The sequence below is a fragment of the Leucopleurus acutus genome, assembly GCF_964270905.1.
Source record: "Leucopleurus acutus genome assembly, chromosome: 3".
Classification (NCBI taxonomy): Eukaryota; Metazoa; Chordata; class Mammalia; order Artiodactyla; family Delphinidae; genus Leucopleurus; species Leucopleurus acutus.
Genome location: NC_139145.1, coordinates 84777016 through 84797438, shown reverse-complemented (window position 1 = coordinate 84797438; position 20423 = coordinate 84777016). Strand labels below are relative to the sequence as shown.

General features: G+C 45.5%; 1 protein-coding gene across 2 annotated transcripts in view; it reads left to right on the top strand.

The window, feature by feature from the left end:
- Window positions 1-20423, top strand: part of MCC (MCC regulator of WNT signaling pathway) — a 360524-nt gene that overhangs the window by 277327 nt on the left and 62774 nt on the right. For both annotated transcript variants that reach the window (XM_082836200.1, XM_082836201.1), the window contains 2 exons: window positions 7407-7570; window positions 9629-9835. In XM_082836200.1, the coding sequence (XP_082692326.1) occupies window positions 7407-7570; window positions 9629-9835 (371 nt within the window). The remainder of the gene's footprint in view (window positions 1-7406; window positions 7571-9628; window positions 9836-20423) is intronic.

Here is a 20423-nt window from a genome sequence, read left to right as displayed (position 1 = left end):
TGGCCTCCTTTCCAGATTTCCCAGGTGCTTGGGTCTTCCCTCAGACAGCAACCTAAAAACCTAAGGCTCTGGGTTCTCATTAGAAAAATAGAACCTGAGCTGTCTTTTCTCCAGCTGCTATCGGAAGTCTAACTGGGGCAAGTTGCGTTTGGAAAAGATGGCCCACCCAGGCAGGTGCTGCAGACTCTGACAGCGGTGGGCAGCAGATGGGGTGAGGAAAGCAGGCAGAACAGTGGAGCACCATGGCCTGACGAGTCCAAAGGGGCAGCTGCTGGCCACTCTGCCCACTGCTGTCATGGGAAGAGCTGGTATTTCCTGACCTTCTCATTTTACAGGAATAGCTGTAAATTCTAATAATTTTTAAATGCTGGCAATTAACTCAAAAATGTTTTTTAAAAAAGGCTGCACCGGTTATGAAACCCTGCCATCCTCTCGTTGAAGGGAGATGTCCCTTCCATTTATTCTTTTTTATCCTCTGTTTCATCTCTGCAGCAAATTAGACAGCTAGAAGGCAGAGTGCCAAGATTGTGTGAGCTTAGCCTTGCCCAGAATTCCCTTTACGTTGTACTTGAATGGTCTACAGCTTAAATTTAATTGAAAGCTAGTATCAGAAGAAACCATATGAAATCTGCATATGTGGGAAATTGTGGCTGAAAGGGCTCACAGTCACATCGCTTCACACCACATATGAAGTCCCAGGTACCTAAACTCTTCTAGCATCTAATTGTTAAAAACACATTGCGTCCCTTGTGCAACTGGAATGCTTCCTCCTTTCTGACGGGAGATCATTCATTTCTGCCCTGGCTGCCAGGGAGCACGGCACTAAGTAGAAGAGTCAGCCCTAGCAGCTGTGTTCACCTCCATTGGCTTCCTCAGCCTTTCCCTGGTCCCAGTCATTGTGTTTTTCCCTTATTCGTGGTTGCTTGCTATGTGCTACCTCAAATTCATTTCTATAAAGCTATAACCTCTGGTAGAATAATGAGTATTTGCTGCAAAGGACATCCTCTTTGTCCCATGGACACGGAACCGAGCCGTTAGCTTTACTTTACAAAGTACAGCATAGCCTGAGGTGCCACAGCGGGTCTGCCTCGTGTGACCCTTCACACCAGAGTTCCATGTCAAGTGTGCAGTGCAGTGGCACTACGTACATTCACAGAGCTGTGCAACCGTCACCAATATCCATTTTCAGAGTTTTCTTATCCTCCCAAACAGGAATTCTGTATTCATTAAACGATATTGCCCCATTTGCCCATCTACTGTAACCTCTCTTCTCTCTTTTATTGTATTTTTATTTTTTTAATTAATTTATTTCTTTTTGGCTGTGTTGGGTCTTCGTTGCTATACGCAGGCTTTCTCTAGTTGCGGTGAGCGGGGGCTACTCTTCATTGCAGTGCGCAGGCTTCTCATTGTGGTGGCTTCTATTGTGGTGGAGCACGGGCTCTAGGCATACAGGCTTCAGTAGTTGTGGCATGTGGGCTCAGTAGTGGTTCACGAGCTCTAGAGCGCAGGCTTAGTAGTTGTGGTGACATGGGTTTAGCTGCTCCATGGCATGTGGGATCTTCCTGGACCAGGGATCGAACCCATGTCCCCTGCATTGGCAGGCAGATTCTTAACCACTGTGCCACCAGGGAAGTCCCTCTTCTACTTTCTATGAATTTTCCTATTCCAGGTACCTAATATAAATGGAATCATATAATATTTGTCCTTTTGTAACTGACTTATTTCACTTAGCCTAATGTTTTCAGGGGTCATCCATGTTGTAGCAGTATGAGAATTCTGTCCCTTTTTAAGGTGGAATAATATTCTGTCATGCGTTTATATCACATTTTGCTTATCCATTCATCTGTCAACAGATACTTGGATTATTTCCATCTTTTGACTATTGTGAATAATTCTGCTGTGAACATTGGCATACAAGCATCTGTTTGAGTCTATGCTTTCAGTTTTTTGGAGCATGTACCTAGGAGTGGAATTGCTGGGTCATATGGTAATTCTACGTTTAACTTTTTCGGGAACCACCAAACTGTTCTCTACAGTGGCTACACCACTTTACATTCCCACCAACAATGTTCAAGGGTTACAGTTTCTCCATATTCTTGTCAACACTTGTTCTTTCCTCTTGTTGTTGTTTTTGATAACTTCCATCCTCTCCGTAGTGTCAGTCTTGCCTTTAATCCATGCTGACAGTATCTTCCTTTTGGGGAGTCTGTGAACATTTAATGTAGTTAATGATCGATTGATTGTGGGTCTCTCAGTTTACTATTTGTTTTCTGTTTGCCCCTTCTGAATTTTTTGTTCTTCTGTCCATCCTGTCTTCCTTCTTTTGGGTTAACCGCATAGTTTAACAAAATTTAAGAATTTAACAAAATTCTAAGAATTTTATTTTATTTATTGGTTTCTGGCTATGCCTCTTCATCATTCTTTTCTAGTAATTGTTCTAAGAATTACATTATACATGGTTAATTTTTCCGAGTCCGCTCACAGTTAATATTCCTCCTTTAATTCTGATATATGTCCTCTCTTGCCTTTCCTGGGAAACAGCGGCGATGAGTAGGTACCCTCACAGGCTTGGCTGAGCTGACCAGTTCTTGTCCACATAGCAGTACTTGTTTTGGGTTGGAGCAGTGTGCTGAAGGTAGCCCTGGACACAGAAGGGCGACACTGTGCTTCGAGCCCTGCCCCCCACCCATTGTGCAGCTGTGGGTGAGTAACTGGGTGTCTTCGAGTCTCAGATTCCTCCTCTTTGGAGCGAGGCTTACCACCTTCCTGCTGGGGTGGAACTTGATGATGTATGTGAAAGCCCTTTCTGAGTGTCAAGAGTGCTGATCAAACCAGAGTCACTGTGATCATCACCTAAATGAAGAGCCTTTTTTTTTTTCATTGTAGTAAAAAACGCATTACATAAAATTTACCATCTTAACCGTTTTTAAGTGTACCGGTCCGTACTGTTAGTTATATTCACATTGTTGTGCAACAGATCTCCAGAACTTATTTTATCTTGCAAAACTGAAATTGTACCCATCAAACAATACCTGCCCCGTCCCCCTTCCTTCCAGCCCCTGGTAACCACCTTCCTACTTTCTGTCCCCTATGCATTTGACTACTTTAGATAGCTCATATAAGTGGAATCATACAGTATTTGTCTTTTTTAGTAACTGCCTTATTTCACCTAGCTTAATATCCTTAAGGTTCATCCATGTTGTAGCACGTGTCAGAATTTCCTTCCTTTTTAAGGCTGAATAACATTCTGATGTATGTATGTACCACACTTGGTTCATCCATTCATTCGCCGATGGACACGGGTTATTTCCACCTTTTGGCTGTTATGGACATGATATACAAGGATCTGTCTGAGGGCCTACTTTCCATTCTTTTGGGTATGTACCCAGCAGTGGAATTGTTGGGTCACATGGTAGTTCTATTTTTAATTTTTGAGGAACTGCCATACTGTTTTCCAAAGCAGCTGCACCATTTTACTCTTCCCACCAACAGTGCACAAGGACCCCAGTGTCTCCACTTCCTCACCAATACCTGCTCTTTTCTGTTGTTGTTGACACAGTAGCCATCCTAATGGGCCTGAGATGATATTTCATTGTGGTTTATAAACGAGGCACTTGCTGTTTGTTCTGGAACTCTTGGTCCCTTGTCTGAGCTCATCTTGCTCCTCTGGTCCCGTAACTTAAACTTCGGGTCTTTTATAAAGACTCCAACTACCTTGGCCTTCAGTGTTGAAGCTCCAGTGCCTGGCAGGGCCCATACCGTGCAGGGCATTGGAGGCCAAGGGAAGGAACTGAGGATTTATTCGAAGTCTATATTTAGAAGAATGTGGCACCAACTGAAAGATAAGGCCACCCTGTATCGAGTAGCGTTGATGGTGGGGTGAGTGGTGGTGAGTGATTGGTGCTATGCGACAGCACCAACAGGGGACCCAGAATATCTGCTTCTGCCAGCCTGGCCACCCTGTCCTACTGTGAGGCCCCAAACTGGGAACACTGACAAAAGACAGCCAGGGGTCACCTGATTACTGGTGGGGCTTATGTAAAACCAGTGGGTAATAGGCAAGAGTGTGTGGGCTTCATCCTCCAGCCTGTGTGATACACATTGGGCTTCCTAAGACAAGGACAGCATTCATAGCCCTCCTAGGTATGAATAGAACATGCTCCTGAGCTGTTTGCAGTCTGCATGTTCATTTAAATACCTTCCTCCATCTTCCTTTTTATTTATTTATTATTTGGTTGCACCAGGTCTTATTTGCAGCTCGTGGGCTCCTTAGTCACGGCACGCGGGCTCCTTAGTTGTGTCATGCGAACTCTTAGTTGCGGCACGCATGTGGGATCTAGTTCCCTGACCAGGGATCGAACCCGGGCCCCCTGCATTGGGAGTGCGGAGTCTTATGCACTGCGCCACCAGGGAAGTCCCCCCTCCGTCTTCCTGATGCTCCGTCCTATACTTGCATCATGCTCTCTGTGGTTACTTTCCCCAGGGTAGTGGGAGAGAGGACTGTGGCTTTTGCCACGTACGTCTGTGAGCCTCTCAGAGTTGAAAGGCTCATGCTCATCTCTGTACCCTGCTTCTAGCCTGAGGCCAGGGCTCAGCAACTGATTAAAGAATGAGAAAGAAAGAGTGATCAGGTCCCTACACTTGCCTCCTGTTGCCTGTAGCCCAACATCCTCAGGACACAGCCTGGTGGCACCTTTCCAGTCCTGCTGTGAAGACCCCTCAGCAGACATGTCCAGGGTGATCATTGCATCAGGTGGGGCCGTGCTAGGGAAATCCTTATGAATGGCTGAATAGAGACATCTTCCTTCCTCATCCCACTCAGGAATAATCCAAATAATTCAGGGGTGTGTGTTAACTGCAGCTCAGGGTACCAGGAAACCCTGCACCTCAAGGTAAATGATCCTTTGCAGAAACTTCTCCATTTGTTACCCTGGAATTAAGTGTGCTCGGGAGATAGTTTCATCAGCATGTGTGGGAACTAAGGGGTGCTGCCCCTGGCTCTGGACCTCCTTGTCTTGAGTTGGTGATGGGCACCTGCCGTCCATCTCCAGAGGGCTTCGGCAGTGGAGATTGTCCTCCTGTTGTCAGCAGTTCAGGGCATGGTCCATACTGAGGACAAAAAGCATAAGGTGGGTGTAAAACATGCTGCTGTTGACAGTCTATTTCTAGTCTTGCTGGCTCTTAAATATATAATGATGTGGTATTTATATTTGGTCATTTAAAAATAACTTTTGATTGCCTGTCTTGTGTTGGAGATGAAATGAGGAGGAAGGTCAAAGTCCCTTCTTTCTTGAAGCTTACACTTTAGTAGAGGAGAGATGACAGACGCATAGGTCAGAGCAGATAGTGATAATTGCCATGGAGAAGATAGGATAATAGGACAGGGACTAAGGGGGAAGAGATGGAACCCCATACTTCAGACAGAGAAGAGCTTGGTGAGGAGGTGGCATTTGAGCTGAGAGCTGAATGTAGGAGGAGATTTGGGTAGAATTCTGTCTCAGCAGAGGGAACAGCAAAGGAAAAGAAAGCCCTGGGGCAGATGAGAGGTTGGCATCTTCCAGGGATGGAGAGAAGGCAGGAGCGTGAACATAGCATAGTGATGCGGGAGAAGGTGGACAGATGAGGCAAGGACCAGAGAAGCCAGTGGTTCCCACCCCGACTACACGTTAGGGTTATCTGAGGAGCCTAAAAGATTTTCCAGTGCCAAAGCTCCACCCGTAGAGAGTGTGATTTAATTGGCCTGGGTGGGGCCTGGACATTGGTGTTTTGTAGAAGCTCCCCAGGAAGTTCCACGGTACAGCCTGGGTTGAAACATCAACAGGGCTGATCGTGCAGAGCCTTAGAGACTCTGGTAAGGAGTTTAGACTTTATTTGAATGACAGTTTATATAACGGTTTGGGCCAGGGGAGTAACAGGATCCAGCTTATGTCCTTAAGAGACTCACTTTGGCTACAGTGTTGGGGACTGGAGGTAGGAGCTTGTTCCGGTGGTTCAGTTAAGAAATGATGGCGGCTGGGACCAAGGCTGGTGTCAGTGGAGATGGTAAGAAGAGGTCAGTTTGGGGATATGTTTTGGAGGTTGCAGTCAAAAAATGGATTGGATTTAGGGTGTGAAGCAAAAGGAAATCAAGGTTGCCAGAGAGTTAACCAGAGTAACTGGGAGGATGGTAGTGCTGTTCACAGAGCTGGGAGAGGTGGGGAAAACAGGTTGGAGAGGAGGGGGAATCATTGAGTTCATTGGTTGCAGTGAAAGCTTCACACTTCTCTTCTGTCGAGATTTAGGTAACTTGTAGATATAGGCAGTCAAATAAAGTTGCCCAGAATATTCTGAGAAATCCTCTTACTGTAATGCTGGGAGTTTTCTTGAAGTCTTGCGCAAGTGAGCGCCAAAGGCAATTGAGTATTTTAGGGCATGGAACCTGCGATGAGAAGGGAAGAGGAGGGAAGTATGAAGACTTTAAGCTTCTTCCATACAGGAGTCAGGCCGAGTGTAAGGGAAAGGTGTACTTGGATAAATCGCTGTAGTTAACACCTGTCTTGCTCTAAGAATTGAATGGCATAGTGACACATTGAATCTAAAATAGGTTGACATATTTATATTTGACTTAAGGGGATTTTTGCGCCCCCCCAAATTATCTTTTAAGATACGTCTAGTTCACATTAAGATTATAATTAATTCTCCTCCCTGGACTAAGCCCTGGGTGTCCAGCAATTAAAAGTAACCCAGACTTTTAAGTCAGAATCAAATTATTAGAATTGCTTACAAGACATTTACATGGAGAACCATATGGAATTTGTTAGAATAGTTTGTTTTCCCCCTGATGGAAGAAGTGGTATAAATTGCAGTAGTAGAGCCTGTTGATTGGTTATATCAGGGAAAAAAGTCCTGATTATAAGCTCGCTGAGGGCAAGAACTGTCCCTTATACAGTTGCTATTTTTTTTAAACACCTAGTGTCTCTGCTCACTCTGGGGTTTTTTTGGTTTTTTTTCGTTTAGTAAAGTTATGAGATCTTTTTAGCTGAAAGTTTTCCTGAAATCAGTCCTTATCTGAATGGCTGAGCAGGAAGGTTGACCAGAAGTCCTAACAGCCCCTTCTGGGACACTTCTTTGTTCTTACTAGAGAAACTTGAGATGTGTCTGCCTTTGAGTGAAAGACGAGAGAATGCAGCGTGGCATGGCTGTCTAGAAAATGGCCATGGTCTGAAACTCCTTAATAAAGCCTTTGTATTGGCCCCAGGCCTCAGAAGGCCAGCAGGCTGGGAGATTAGGCTGCCGGTGTTAAACCTGGACACGTCCAGCTCCACTGCCATCCATTTCACCTGAATGGGTTCCTCTCCGTAAGCGAAACAGAGAGCGCTCATCGCCCACCTGCCTGCTTAACTCGTTGTATCCGCATCCACTTTCAGATAACTGCAGCGACCTGAACTCGGAGCTGCAGAGGGTGCTGACGGGGCTGGAGAATGTGGTCTGCTGCAGGAAGAAGAGTAGCTGCAGCCTCTCGGTGGCAGAGGTGGACAGGCACATCGAGCAGCTCACCACTGCCAGCGAGCACTGTGACTTGGCTATTAAGGTAGGACCCCCCCCAGCCCCCATCCTCTCTGTCTGGCTCTTTTCAGATCATATGAGGGAAATGATCAGGTGCCTTTCTTCTGAAGTGTGATTTTGCTCAGAGACCTATTAGAGAGTGAGTGTTTCTAAGAAAGCCATGCTAAAGATTGGGCCACCAGGGAGAAGCAGGAGCCCTATACATTTTTGCTGGGTTGACTCACGTCAGAAAAAGTCATTATATCAATAGTCAAGATCACTGGCTTTGCTGCAAAAATGACTACTTCCTTGGAAACTGTTAGACCACTAGTATTGAACCATGTCGTTGTAGTGTGGTTCATCATGTAGCACTCTGAGGTTGTAAGATTAACCTGGAAATTTTGTTAAAGCTTTCAGGTCTCTGGAATATTATTTCCGGAGTTATCTATTCATGGTGCTAACAAGGGGGACGTTCAGGGCCTGAACGAGTCATCTATCCTGAGTGCACTGGACTGGACCTCAGTCCCGCCTTTCATGTGCATTCATCTTACTGCTTAGGGAGGACCAGGTGAGGAGAATCTGCTGCACCTGCACAAACTCATCATGAGCAATGGGAATGTCAAGTCCCCTTGATACAGGGCCTCTGGTATCTTTATGTTACTTCACCAGAGCTTAGTGACCCAGGCATCACAATTCAAACTGAAAAGTCTGAGAGGAGCCTATATAAAGGGAAAATGTGATGTGTTATTTGAAAAATGTTTGAGGACTCTGGGCCCAAGTTTCTATCAACAGGAATCCTGGATTTCACAAAAGAGCTATGGTCTCTCAAGGTAAACCGTGATGCATGTTTATACTACATCTGGTTTCCCATCTTTATTCATCACAATTATAAATACATAGCTGATGTGGTTTGGGGAAGTAACCACTAGTATTTCTTGCTTTGGAATCTCCAGACCCTGTATTTGATTGTAATGTCAGCTTGGGTACTAGCCCCAGCCTTAGCATTGAAAGGGAAGGAGGAAGCCAAGGGTGTCTGCCAACCAGCAAGGGACAGAGCAGGCCCTGGAGTAGGGCTGAGTAGGACATGAGTCTCTTACTTGAGAGGAAGGACAAAGCACTGCATGTGGAAAGTGACAGCACAATTTGGGTGACTGTCCTCATCAGGGAACCAGTGTGAGCCTCCAAGAGTGACACATCCTTATGCCACCCATTTTTGAGACCTGTTTCCCATCCCATCTCTTCACTGCCTTCTGCCCCTACATGGCAATTCCACCTCGTCTTTCCACATCATTTGGTGCACACTTCCTTTTCCAAAGGACAGTAATTGTGAATGAATCGTTTCTGAAAGCAAACAGAATGAGTTGTTCCTTTTTTTTTCAAATTTTATGCGTGTTTCTTCTCCATTAATACTGGTGTTTTTAGTGAATGTTAAAAAAAACTCTCCACGTAGTATTAAGATTCTGTTCTTTTTAAGCACATAGCTGTGTTATTAATTAAATCCCTGCTGTCTTAGAAACCTCCACAATGAACTTACTCTTTTCTGTGTCACTGAGGTTTATTTTTGTCTTTCTTATCTTGGGACTGAACCTCATTCACACCTTCTGGTTCTGTTGTGACACTAAAAGCTGTAAACAGGGATGTGACCTATCCTGTTGCTGAGTTGGAACATGGGAAGCCTGTAATTTAGGAGACTTCCAGTTAGATTTTGTGTGCAGTTTGCAACTTCACGTTTGCTTTATCGGGCTCACTAGCTGCCTTGCTCTCTGGTTATGTGTATTCACCGACTCTGGACCGTGGGTGAGGGAGGTAAACATCTGTGTGGACATGGCAGTTAGCACTGCTGATAGACTTAAATACCAGGAAGGGATGGTGCTTTTCTTACTGGGGGTACTGCTGGGTAACACAGACTGTAACCCAGGCAAGTGACAGAGCCTCATCTGAAAATGGGGAGAGGATAGATAATCAGGGGCTCTCGTTAGTCTTGATTACTTTCTGCAGTGAAGTGACTGTGGAACCCACCCCTCTGGGGACACTCACCCCGGGCTGGCCTGTTTTCTCCCCCTCCCGTTTCTCCCAGGGAACTCACTGTGGCTGTGTTTTGTAGACAGTGGAGGAGATCGAAGGGGTCCTTGGCCGGGACCTGTATCCCAACCTTGCTGAAGAGCGGTCTCGATGGGAGAAGGAGCTGGCTGGGCTGAGGGAAGAGAACGAGAGCCTGACTGCCATGCTGTGCAGCAAAGAGGAGGAGCTGAACAGGACCAAGGCCACCATGAACGCCATCCGGGAGGAGCGGGACCGGCTGCGGAGGAGGGTGAGTGCCAGGCTTTTCCCTGGGGGCTGGGGCCAAAGGAGAAGTCAGCTGGTCGAGCCAAGGGCAGCCCCAAGAATTTGGTGGCATTTCTAGTCTTGTGAATCACCATCCCTTTCTGGTGATGAAGTCGTTCTTGAAACTATTCTGAAAGCGCTGAGATGTGCAGGTAAGATTTTTAAAAACGCTCTTCTCTGCAATCGCAGATCTAAGTGGATGCTAAAAATTATCCCAGTGCAGTGATTCTCAACCATTCGCTGGGTACACACATCTTCCCCCAAGCTCAATTAAAATGTTCTTCCTTTGAGGTAGGATAATATTTTATAATTTGCAAAAATATACGGAATTTCCCCTTTGCAGTTTCTTCTGTAAATTTTTCTTGAAACTTATAGTACCTGCTCTCACATATCCTTACTGAGTCTAATGTGACATGTCCTCTCCTCTAGTGCAGACTCATTAAAGTTAATAATCTTATATATATATTTGTGTGTGTGTGTGTATGTTCTGTGAGAGAGAGAGAGAGAGAGAGAGAGAGAGAGAGAGTGTGTGTGTGTGTGTGTGTGTGTGTGTGTGTGTGTGTAATTCCTGGTAGTCACCCCAGCTCACTAAATGGCTCTATGGCCTGAACAGGTTTGAGAACCACTTTGCTTAGGAAATACAGCCATTACTAAAGGAGCTGATGTTTCAGGATAGAAATGTTTGACAGAGTTGTTAAAGCACTCACTTTTCCAAAGATGGAGTTTTTTCTTAGGAACCCACAAGTACTTCTTTGTTTGGCTGTTAATTTGATCTGTGATTGGACTGGAGGTGAAGCAGTGAATTCTGCAATCAGAAACAATTCCCTCTGAACTTCACTTTGAATTACTAGACCTACTTTATTCTCTTTCTCCATTGTGGCAATATTAGAAGCTTGCTTTCGAGTTGTGCTGTGACTGGTAATTTTGCACACAGAGGAGAAAAAAATACATCCAGTTGATCACACCATTACTCTTTTTTTTTTTTTTTTTTGAGGCACGCGGGCCTCTCACTGTTGTGGCCTCTCCCGCTGCGGAGCACAGGCTCCGGACGTGCAGGCTCAGCGGCCATGGCTCACGGGCCTAGCCACTCCGCGGCATGTGGGATCTTCCCGGACCGGGGCACAAACCCGTGTCCCCGGCATCGGCAGGCGGACTCTCAACCACTGCGCCACCAGGGAAGCCCCCACCATTACTCTTTAACTTGCTTTTCAGTAAGATCAGTGTGCGTACATCATTCTCCTTTTAATCTACATGCAGATTGCATAATTGCCATTATTTATGAATATAGAAGAAATTACTATTTTTGAATGTTATCAACTCTTTTCCTCATTTGTGGCTATTGCCAGTGTTCCTAACTCTCATATCTGAATGTCATTTTGTGTGAACTCACACGCGTAAGCTTATTTTCAGAACCCAGCTGTATCGGATGCCAGTCTCCGTCCTTGTAACAGCAGGTGTAAATCATTGCAGTCAGCAAAGACTTCTGGGCAAGCTGAGGACATTTACGTAGTGCTAAGGCCCACAGCACCTGTAATTTCCTGGGCTACACTCCCTGATCATTATGACTAATGCCCTAATTAGGTGTGCTTGCTTAGTGTGCACGTTCTCATGGTGCTTACTTTGTGAAGGAAATGTTGGTCGTAGGCCTAATTACATATCGCGGTTTCGAATAAATTTCCTCCTCTAACTTGAGTTACTAAAGCACAAGACAGCCCTTGATTGTGACTAGCAAAGGAGAAAAAGCCAGTTCCCCTTCGAGTATTTTGTCCAACTCTGGAGGTTAGTATTAAGGACAGCATAGTGTGATGGTACCACACTCTGTGCCAGGGCTCTGTGACCACCTGGAGTCACAGCTCGATCTCCCAAGCCACTGTGAGTCTCTGGTAAGTTACCTAACCTCCCGGTTTATTCCGCCGTGAAGTGGGGGTAATAATAGTACCCAGTGCAGGGAAACTAGGTAATCCTCATGAATTATCTAAGCACTTAACCAACGCATGGCATGCAGTAAATGCTCAAAAACTATCAGTAATCGTTTGGGATGAAATTCAGAGATACCTGTTTAGTAGTCTGGAAAGATTAACACCATACCATCTTTCTTCCCCCAAGAATTCTTATATATTTGAAGGACTCTTAGAACTCTTAGATGGACGTTGAATAACTACACACACACACACACACACACACACACAATACTCAAAATCTTTCTTCTGATCACATTTATTACCGTGTAAGTTTTGCAGTTAATATGGCTTTATTTAAATTTATATAATTTATATAAATTTATATATTTTATATAAATTTATATAATTTATATTTCCAAATAAAAATATATTGGGGAACTTGTATCTCTTCCTCAACTGGAAATTTCCTCCGGAATTTGTATACATACCCATGAATTAGATTTATTTCTCTTTATTTCAAGACAATTGTGGGGGTCAGAATTTGCTAGATGCCTGTAAATGCCAGTTTGCTAGATTTTAAGTGCTGGATGACTTCTACCTACCACCACCCAATATATTTTATTCCCCTGAGGAGAAATCTGTCTTTTGTGGTTGGTCGTTGTGTCTTCTTCATGATATACAGCTCTGAGGAATGACTGAGGTCTAGTTTCATTTCCATCCTTGCGGTACCACACGATAACATGGCTAGTTGGCCTTTCCTGTCTTTCTAGCAACTCAGAATCCAGAGTTCATCAAAGTCGCCTGGAAGCAAGAGAGGCCACTTTTTTTTTTCGTTGCCCACATTCATTGTATAGAATTTGAACTGACCCGATCAATAGGATTGGTGCTTACCCCCTGCCTGTAATTAAACAGAGTGCTCTCAGGAGGTTTTCTGAGCCTTGTTCAAAATTTAATTAAATTAGATCTTTAATGTCAGCTAACAGATTGGGCTACTTGGCAGAGCAGTAACTAAGGAACAACAGGCAGACAGTTTTTATTACTGGTCCCGGCTCATTATTAAATGAGGTAATCATTTAGGTCTTCATGCTCTGTAATAGAACCGCTCATTTCCTCACACTGAAAGGAGCGGGTGTAATTTAGGCAAAGTAGAATTAATTACTCTAGAAAGGGAAGCATTTGGCTGTTCATTCATTCATTTTGTAAACATGATTGGTCATCTTCTCTGTGCTAGGCAGAGGGGCTACGGTGATGAACAGGACACAGAACCTGGCCTGAAGGATGTTTGGGAGACAGGCAAATAAACAGGTCATTACAATGGTACATGTCAAGTGATAGGGAGGGATAAACACAGGAGAAGCCCTGAGAACTCAGAGGAGGGACATGTGATGGCAGGTCCAGCCTCTCTATATTATGTATTTTTTACCTGATTGTTTAGGTCAACTGCCATGTAGCAAAAATGATCAGTGCTTTCCTCAGATAGTTTGGTAAAGCAAACTGGATGTGACCACTGGCTCATGAATCTGTGTCCCATTGAACCATAGACTTGAATCAAACACAGGCAACACACATTCTTTATGAGATTTTGTACAAACTCTTCAGAAAGTTGTGCAAAGTCAGTTATAGTTTTATTACGGCAAAAAGATACAAATCAGAGCCAGCCAAACTAAGAGACATATAGGTGAAGTCTGAAAGAGGTCTGAAGGCAAAGCTCCCAGCTCTTTTCTTCCCCTGGAATCCTGAATGGTGTTACCTCCTTTGCGCTGTGATGTGTGGCCAACTCGGAGTATTGCCAACCAGGGTAGTTCACCCAAGCTTCCGAATCCAGAGTTCTTATTGGGGTTTAATTCTGTAAATGTGATTGACAGGATTGCTGGCCATGTGGTTGGATTCAATTCGCAGTTCCTTCTCCTTTAGGGGTATCAGGCTGATACCCTTTGGGCCATTTTTAAGTCTGTGAGTCATATCCTTTGGGCCACTTTTAAGTTTGCGAGTCTGCCAGGGGTGGTGGTGCCGCACTGCGTCTACCCACAGTCCTTCTAACGCAGGAGGGATCTCGGAGGTGTGAGGGGTCCGGCACTGTCCTACTCGGGCACGTGTGCAGCTTGCAGGTGTAGCACTCATCCTGTAAACTCACCGCCTCTGCCGATTTACTGAGCATCCTCTTGTATGAGCCCAAGAGCCACCCCTAAAGCCATTAGTTCTAAATCCATTGGTGCCTGTTTCTAACTACTGCACTGGTTCTGAACACCTGATCGAATCCACTTTCAGTGTTCGCCCACGTCATCTCGAAGGGCACTTGACGATCAGTGTTCATGCTTAAAGGGAAAGAGGAGTCCAAACCAAATGAAGGAGTCTGCTTAGAAAGAGTAATGACCTTAAAGGTTAACCATGTGTTTTATTATGTACTTCTTTCTACTAATTAATTCATTTATAATATGTACTTACTATTAGGCTGACCACGCTTACTGGGAGATAAGATGTATAGCGTCGTGCTGAGGTGTCCAGAGCTGGTCTGTCTCTGAAGCAGCCATTCACTTCATCTGAATTATCTCCCATGATAGGCTACGTCAGTATCGCTTTGATATTTTTAACTAAAAATCAGTAACAGCAGAGGTATTTCTAGAAGTGAAACTGTTGTGACCTTACATAGGTTAAATAAAGATTCATCTCCGTTTTGCCTTATTTAGCCTTAGATCTCATGTGAACTCTTCCCACTCAGCCTCCCGCTCCGTGATACTTTTCTTGTCTGTATATTGAAAATGCAGGACTGCAAAACAGTACTTTATATTTACTGTGAATTTATATGTGTGTAAATGTGCCTGAATTCTATATGTGTGCATGCAAAAATATTTCAAATAGAGCAGAACAATTTAAGCCAATCTCATAGTTATGGGGGTGGGGGGAGTACCTACGAGTATGGGTCAAAGGATATTTTGAACACTTCTATAGTGTCCTAGTTTATTTTTTTAAGTGTGTATTCTTACAGTTGTATGGTTTTTAATATATAGAAGTAGATTCACAGAAATAGAAGGGAAGCTAATATGCTAAAATATTAAGACGCTAGTAAGTCTAGGCTGTGAAAAGATAGGCATTCTTTTTTCTTTCTACTCTTCCTTAATTTTCAAATTGAAGAAACAAAAAAATAAAGTATGGATTATGGACCATGATTGGTATCTCCCAGCTTTAATAACTTGACATCCACACACAAGCAGTTATTCTCTTTTGTCCTTGATGGAAATTTGTTCATATCTTACCTGTTCCATTTTTTTTTGCGGTACGCGGGCCTCTCACTGGTGTGGCCTCTCCCGTTGCGGAGCACAGGCTCCGGACGCGCAGGCTCAGCGGCCATGGCTCACGGGCCCAGCCGCTCCACGACATGTGGGATCTTCCCGGACCGGGGCACAAACCCGCGTCCCCTGCAACGGCAGGTGGACTCTCAACTACTGCGCCACCAGGGAAGCCCAGGAGTTTCTTTATATGAGGAAGAAGATGCCAATATTAGCAAATTTTTAATTCATAAAATACTTATTTTAAAAAAAACAACCACCCTGTTTTCACGTTCCCAGCCCTAATCTGGCCTCGTAGGAGGGAGCTGAGAGGAGGGCGATCTTGCTCCAGTGTTTCCTTCCACCTCAGTTTGGGAGTCCCGGCTGGCTCTTCCTTTGTGTGACTGGAGTATTAGTCAAGATGAGGATAGGTTACACAGCAGTAGCAAACTAACCCCCCAAATTTCAGTGGCATGGCCCACCAAAAGAGCTTGTTTTCTGGTTGCACTACACGTCCAATGCAGGTTTAGAGATGAGCACACAGCTCTGCTCCATGTACTCACTCAGGAACCCAGGCTGATGGTAACCCATTATCTAAAACATCACTTGAACAGACTCACCCCTATATCTGAACGCTTCTGCTCACAGCCCATTGGCCAGAACTATACAGATGCTCCACCTAACCGTAGAGAGGCTGAGAAATATGAAGGGAGCACATGGGTATTTGTTGAGCCATAAATGTTCCTAACACAGCTGATTTATTTGCTTTGAGTATGATACCAGATAGACTTGGACAGGAATCAGGGTGCCAGAGAAACTGGCGGTTTCACTCATCCATCTCGAGGTGGCTCTCGACATGCGTGACAGAATCACTGGGAAGCTCTTTCAAAGGATAGATGCCCAGGCCCTTCCATGAGCCACCAAATCAACGCATGGGGTGTAGGACCCTCGTACACTTCCCTGTTGTGATCCCAGCCATCTCCCAGACAGGAAAGGGGAGGCAGTGTCCTTCAGTCACTGGGCATGTTCCGAGAGGCTCTCCAGCCATCTTTACCTCTCTCCCCACAGGTGGAGTGAAAAGAGAGAGAACCACAGCCTTCTGGTACTTTCTATTCATGCCTAGCCTGCTCCTCCAGGGGCCACAGTATGGCAGTGATGAATCTTGCATCTGAAACAAGAGAGGTTCCCAACCCTGTCTGTCCACTCACCAGGGTCACATGAGCTATAGGAGTGGGTGCGGAGAGGGGTGTGCTCATCCTAGAATCTAGCAGGACACGGGCACCCTGGGGCTCCAAAGGCAAGGTGCATTGCCTGGCATAGGGGAGGACTTCCTGTGCTACCCGATGAGGGAAAATTGTTTTACAAGGTGCCACCAATGCATTTTTTTTCCAGTGCAGTCTTGATAGCTTATTTTCAAGGACGCGTTAATAATATTAATAGTATTAACATTCTTTGGATATTTTCAGACTAAACATACCCCTCTTGGACTAAAAATAGGTACCTCTGAAGGCAAAGCAGGACGCAGAGCCTGAATTGCGACACTGAACATGTTTTGAGCATTTACTTGTGATGAGCAGTGATTTATGCACATCTCATTTAGTCTGCACGAGAATTCTACAAGAGGTACTATTATACCCTTCTTAGACATGAGAAAACTGGGGCCCACAGAAGTTTAATAACCTTGGTCTATGCTGACGTTAACTCTTAGCACCAAAGCTTCGGCTCTGGTGGCCTTACTGTGGGATGCAGCGTTCATTTTTTCTATTGTTTGGACTCCTTTCCTGCGTTCTTTCTGCTCTTTTTCCCATTTCTTCTCCTGCTTCCACACAGACGAGAAGTAAAGCATCCTCTCTTATAGTAACGTGGGTGCCAGACTCGTTAGGGTACCATCCATCAGTCTTCCTGGCATTCCAAAACAACACAAAGTGAAGACAAAATACGTCTGTTTCCTACAGAAAAGGCTATGTGTGCATATGTTTGTCTTGAGCCCGACGGAGCATTATTGGCAAAGCCTGGCACCCCTCTTCTCTGTAGTTCGAGGGAGCTTTAAGTGCAATCCAAGGCAGAGAACCCCCAAAACTGATTTCCTCGTGTCTTCTTTGGAAACTGCTTCTAAAAGGGCTTTGTGCACGTCTGTGCCACGGAAACTGTGAAGCAGCTTTTTTTATCTGTGGGCACTGGTGTTGGCTTATCCATCCCTGTCTCCCTTCTCCAGCCTCTGCTCCTGTGAGGAAGTGCAGCTGCGTAAAGGCCAGCTCTTGGCTATAAAGCACGTAGCTGACTCCGTTTGTTTGAAAGCTGGTAAGAAATGAGGAAGACAGCCAAAGCGCTGACCTTTTCCCTGACACAGCCACTTAGGTAATCCAGTCCAGGTTCCTTCGTGGGCTGTAGAACAAAAGAACACCATACACCCATCACATCTTCAGAGAACGGAAATGCTGCTGGGCTTGCTTTCCTCCTTCTGTAAATAAATTCTGATTTCTTATCTGTTGGAGGCCAAGAAAGAAAAGTCTTATAAAATCTCCAATAGGAGGAAGTGGTTCTCTGCAAAACACTCCCCCAGCCTGGACTTAGAGGAGGCAGCTTTCTTGAGACTCCACCAGACTCACCGCCTCAAGCTCGTTCAGTAGAACTTTTCCGGCCCAGTGATCCTCAGCCTGCTGCAGGGTAGAAATCATCTCATCTCCGCCAGCCGCAATTCACAGCGAAACTATGGCTTACGACCTAACCGCCTGAAATTACGGCTACGCAGCGACCGCTCCTCCGTTATCATCAGCGGAACAGGCTCGTTCTTTTATGGCTAATAATAATGTTTCTCATCCTACTCAGGACTCCGGTGCCACCTTTCTTTCGTGCTTGTCGCTCATCTGTGGACCACATTCACAGATGCCTTCATCAGCACGCTCGGTCCTCTCGTTGTCTGTGCTCCTGTCATGGTCCTGGGAGAGCGAAGGGCCAGTAGCTGCTCCACTTACGCCCGCCCCTGCCTCACTCTCCCGGTGAACTGCCCGCCTTCCCAGAAAACTACCTCTGTGCCCGCCCCAGCGATCTTTGTCTGCGACAGACTCTTCTTCCTCGCCAGCATCTCTCTCTCTGGCTCTGCACAATCTCTCAGGCTCCCGAGTGCCCATCTTTGTATTTACTTTCTTTCATTTGTTTTTTTTTTCAATTTGGCCTGCGGGGCAGAGAAATAAGCTAATTACATCCCTCTGTTAAAGCACACTCATTGATCGTGAAAAGGCCCTCTTTTAATTTAGGTATTGCTTTTCTCTCCCACTCCCTCTCCCTCACTTTTATGTGTGTCCTTATACACAATGTTTTGTGTGTTGTTTTTAATTTACATCAGTCGTGTCGTGCTGTAGACTTTTTTCTTTGTTTCCCCCGAGCGCTCTGATTTTTAAGGTCTGTCCATGTTGCTGTGTATGCATGAGGTCTGATGGCCTCCTGACATTCTGTCGTGTCCCCACCATGGTTACTGCGCCTGACATCCAGACCTCCCACTACCACAAATAGCACTCCAGTGCATAGTCCCGTGCACATGTCCTCTTTGGTCCTGTGTGGAAATTCCTCTGGAATACCTGTCCGGGAGTGAGGTTGCAGAGTCCTGGGGTGTGCATGTTCTTACTTGGACCAAATCCTGCAGTGCAGCTTTCCAGACTGGCCCACCCATCTGTCCACTCACCGGCAGCATAGGAAGGTTCCTTCTGCCCCTACATCTCCGCCAGTTTTTGTGCTTATCATTATTCCTCTTACGCCATTCTTTTTCTGAGTTCAATGTTCTAATTCCTGAAAAGCCTGCGTCCTTGGGAAGTTCTTTCAGCAAAGGTCTACGGGTGCCTAATTCTTAATCTTTGAGAATATCTTTATTTTTTCCCACACTCTTCATGATAGGGGTATAGTTTCTTGTTGTCGCTTAGACAGATAACCACCAACAGTGGCATAAAATAACACAGATTTATTAATCAGCGTGTCATCGGGGCTGTGTTCCTTCTCAGTTGTGCTTCGTCATTCCTGCAAATTCCCTCTTGCCACGTAAGGTCATATATTCACAGGTTTCCAGGATTCAGGTGTGGACATCTTTGGGGGCCATTGCTCAGCCTACTGTAGTAGGCCAGGTATTGGATTTTAGGGTGACAGTTTTATTGGCGATGTTCAACAGATTGTATTGAGACCGACGCTGTGTCAGACACTGTTCAATGTGTTGAATACAGTAGTGAGTGAAACAAACCTACTCCCCTGCCCCAGAGCCTGTGTCATCTCTCCCCACCTGAGAGCTTTAAGATTCTCTCCTTATCCTTTCCCCTCGCCCTACATTTGCACCGCAGTGTTTCTAGATATGCCGTGTTTTCATCCTCTTCTTCCAGTTAGCACCAGCTGCATAACAAACCACCCCAAACATGGAGCCCTAAAACGACAATCATTTACTGATAACTGCATCCTCCTGGGGATGACTGGGCTCCAGTGGACAGTTCTCTCTCTTGGGCTCAGATGTGGTCGCAGTCAGATGGTGGCTGGAGCCAGAGTCGTCTTGAAGCGTTCCTTACTTGTTTGTCTGGTGGGTGAGGCTAGCTGCTGTCTGGACCTTAGCAGGGACTGTTGGTCAGAGCACCCACAAGCATCCTCTCTGTGTGGCCTGTGCTTCCTCACGACAGAGTCGGCGGCGTGTAAGGGCCAGCATCCCAAGAGAGAGCTAGGCAAAACTGTATTGCCTTTTCTAACCTAGCCTTGGAAGTTATGTGGTAACACTTTCACTACACTCTCTTCATCAGATGCAATCTCTCAGGCCAGGCGTGTGCAACGAGAGGGGAACTAGAGTCCAGTGATGGAGAGACTATCAAAGCATTTGCAGACACATCTAAAAACTGCCACAACTACTTAGCACCTGACATGATACTTAAGTCTCGGGACTTACGTTGGTCTCTACATCTGGAAAGCTCACCTGTTCTCTTTTCAAATAACGTTTCTCTGTCATTATCTGTGTTCCTGTCCTCTGGAACTCCTTTAAAAGTGTGTTGAAAGGGCTTCCCTGGTGGCGCAGTGGTTAAGAATCTGCCTGCCAATGCAGGGGATGCAGGTTTGAGCCCGGGAAGATCCCACATGCTGCGGAGCGGCTGGGCCCGTGAGCCATGGCCGCTGAGCCTGCGCGTCCGGAGCCTGTGCTCCGCAACGGGAGAGGCCACAACAGTGAGAGGGCCCACGTACCGCAAAAAAAAAAAAAGTGTGTTGAAGCCTCTCGGTGACACTTGCATATTTTGTCCTTCTTTAGCTGCCCATGCTGTGTTCTGAATTCTCTGTACTGTGCTCCTGTTCACTACTTCTCTTTCAGTTTTAGCCAGTCTAAAGCTTAACCTATACATTGATTTTACTTCATTGACTACGTTTTCCATGGGCTTTTTTTTCATCTACC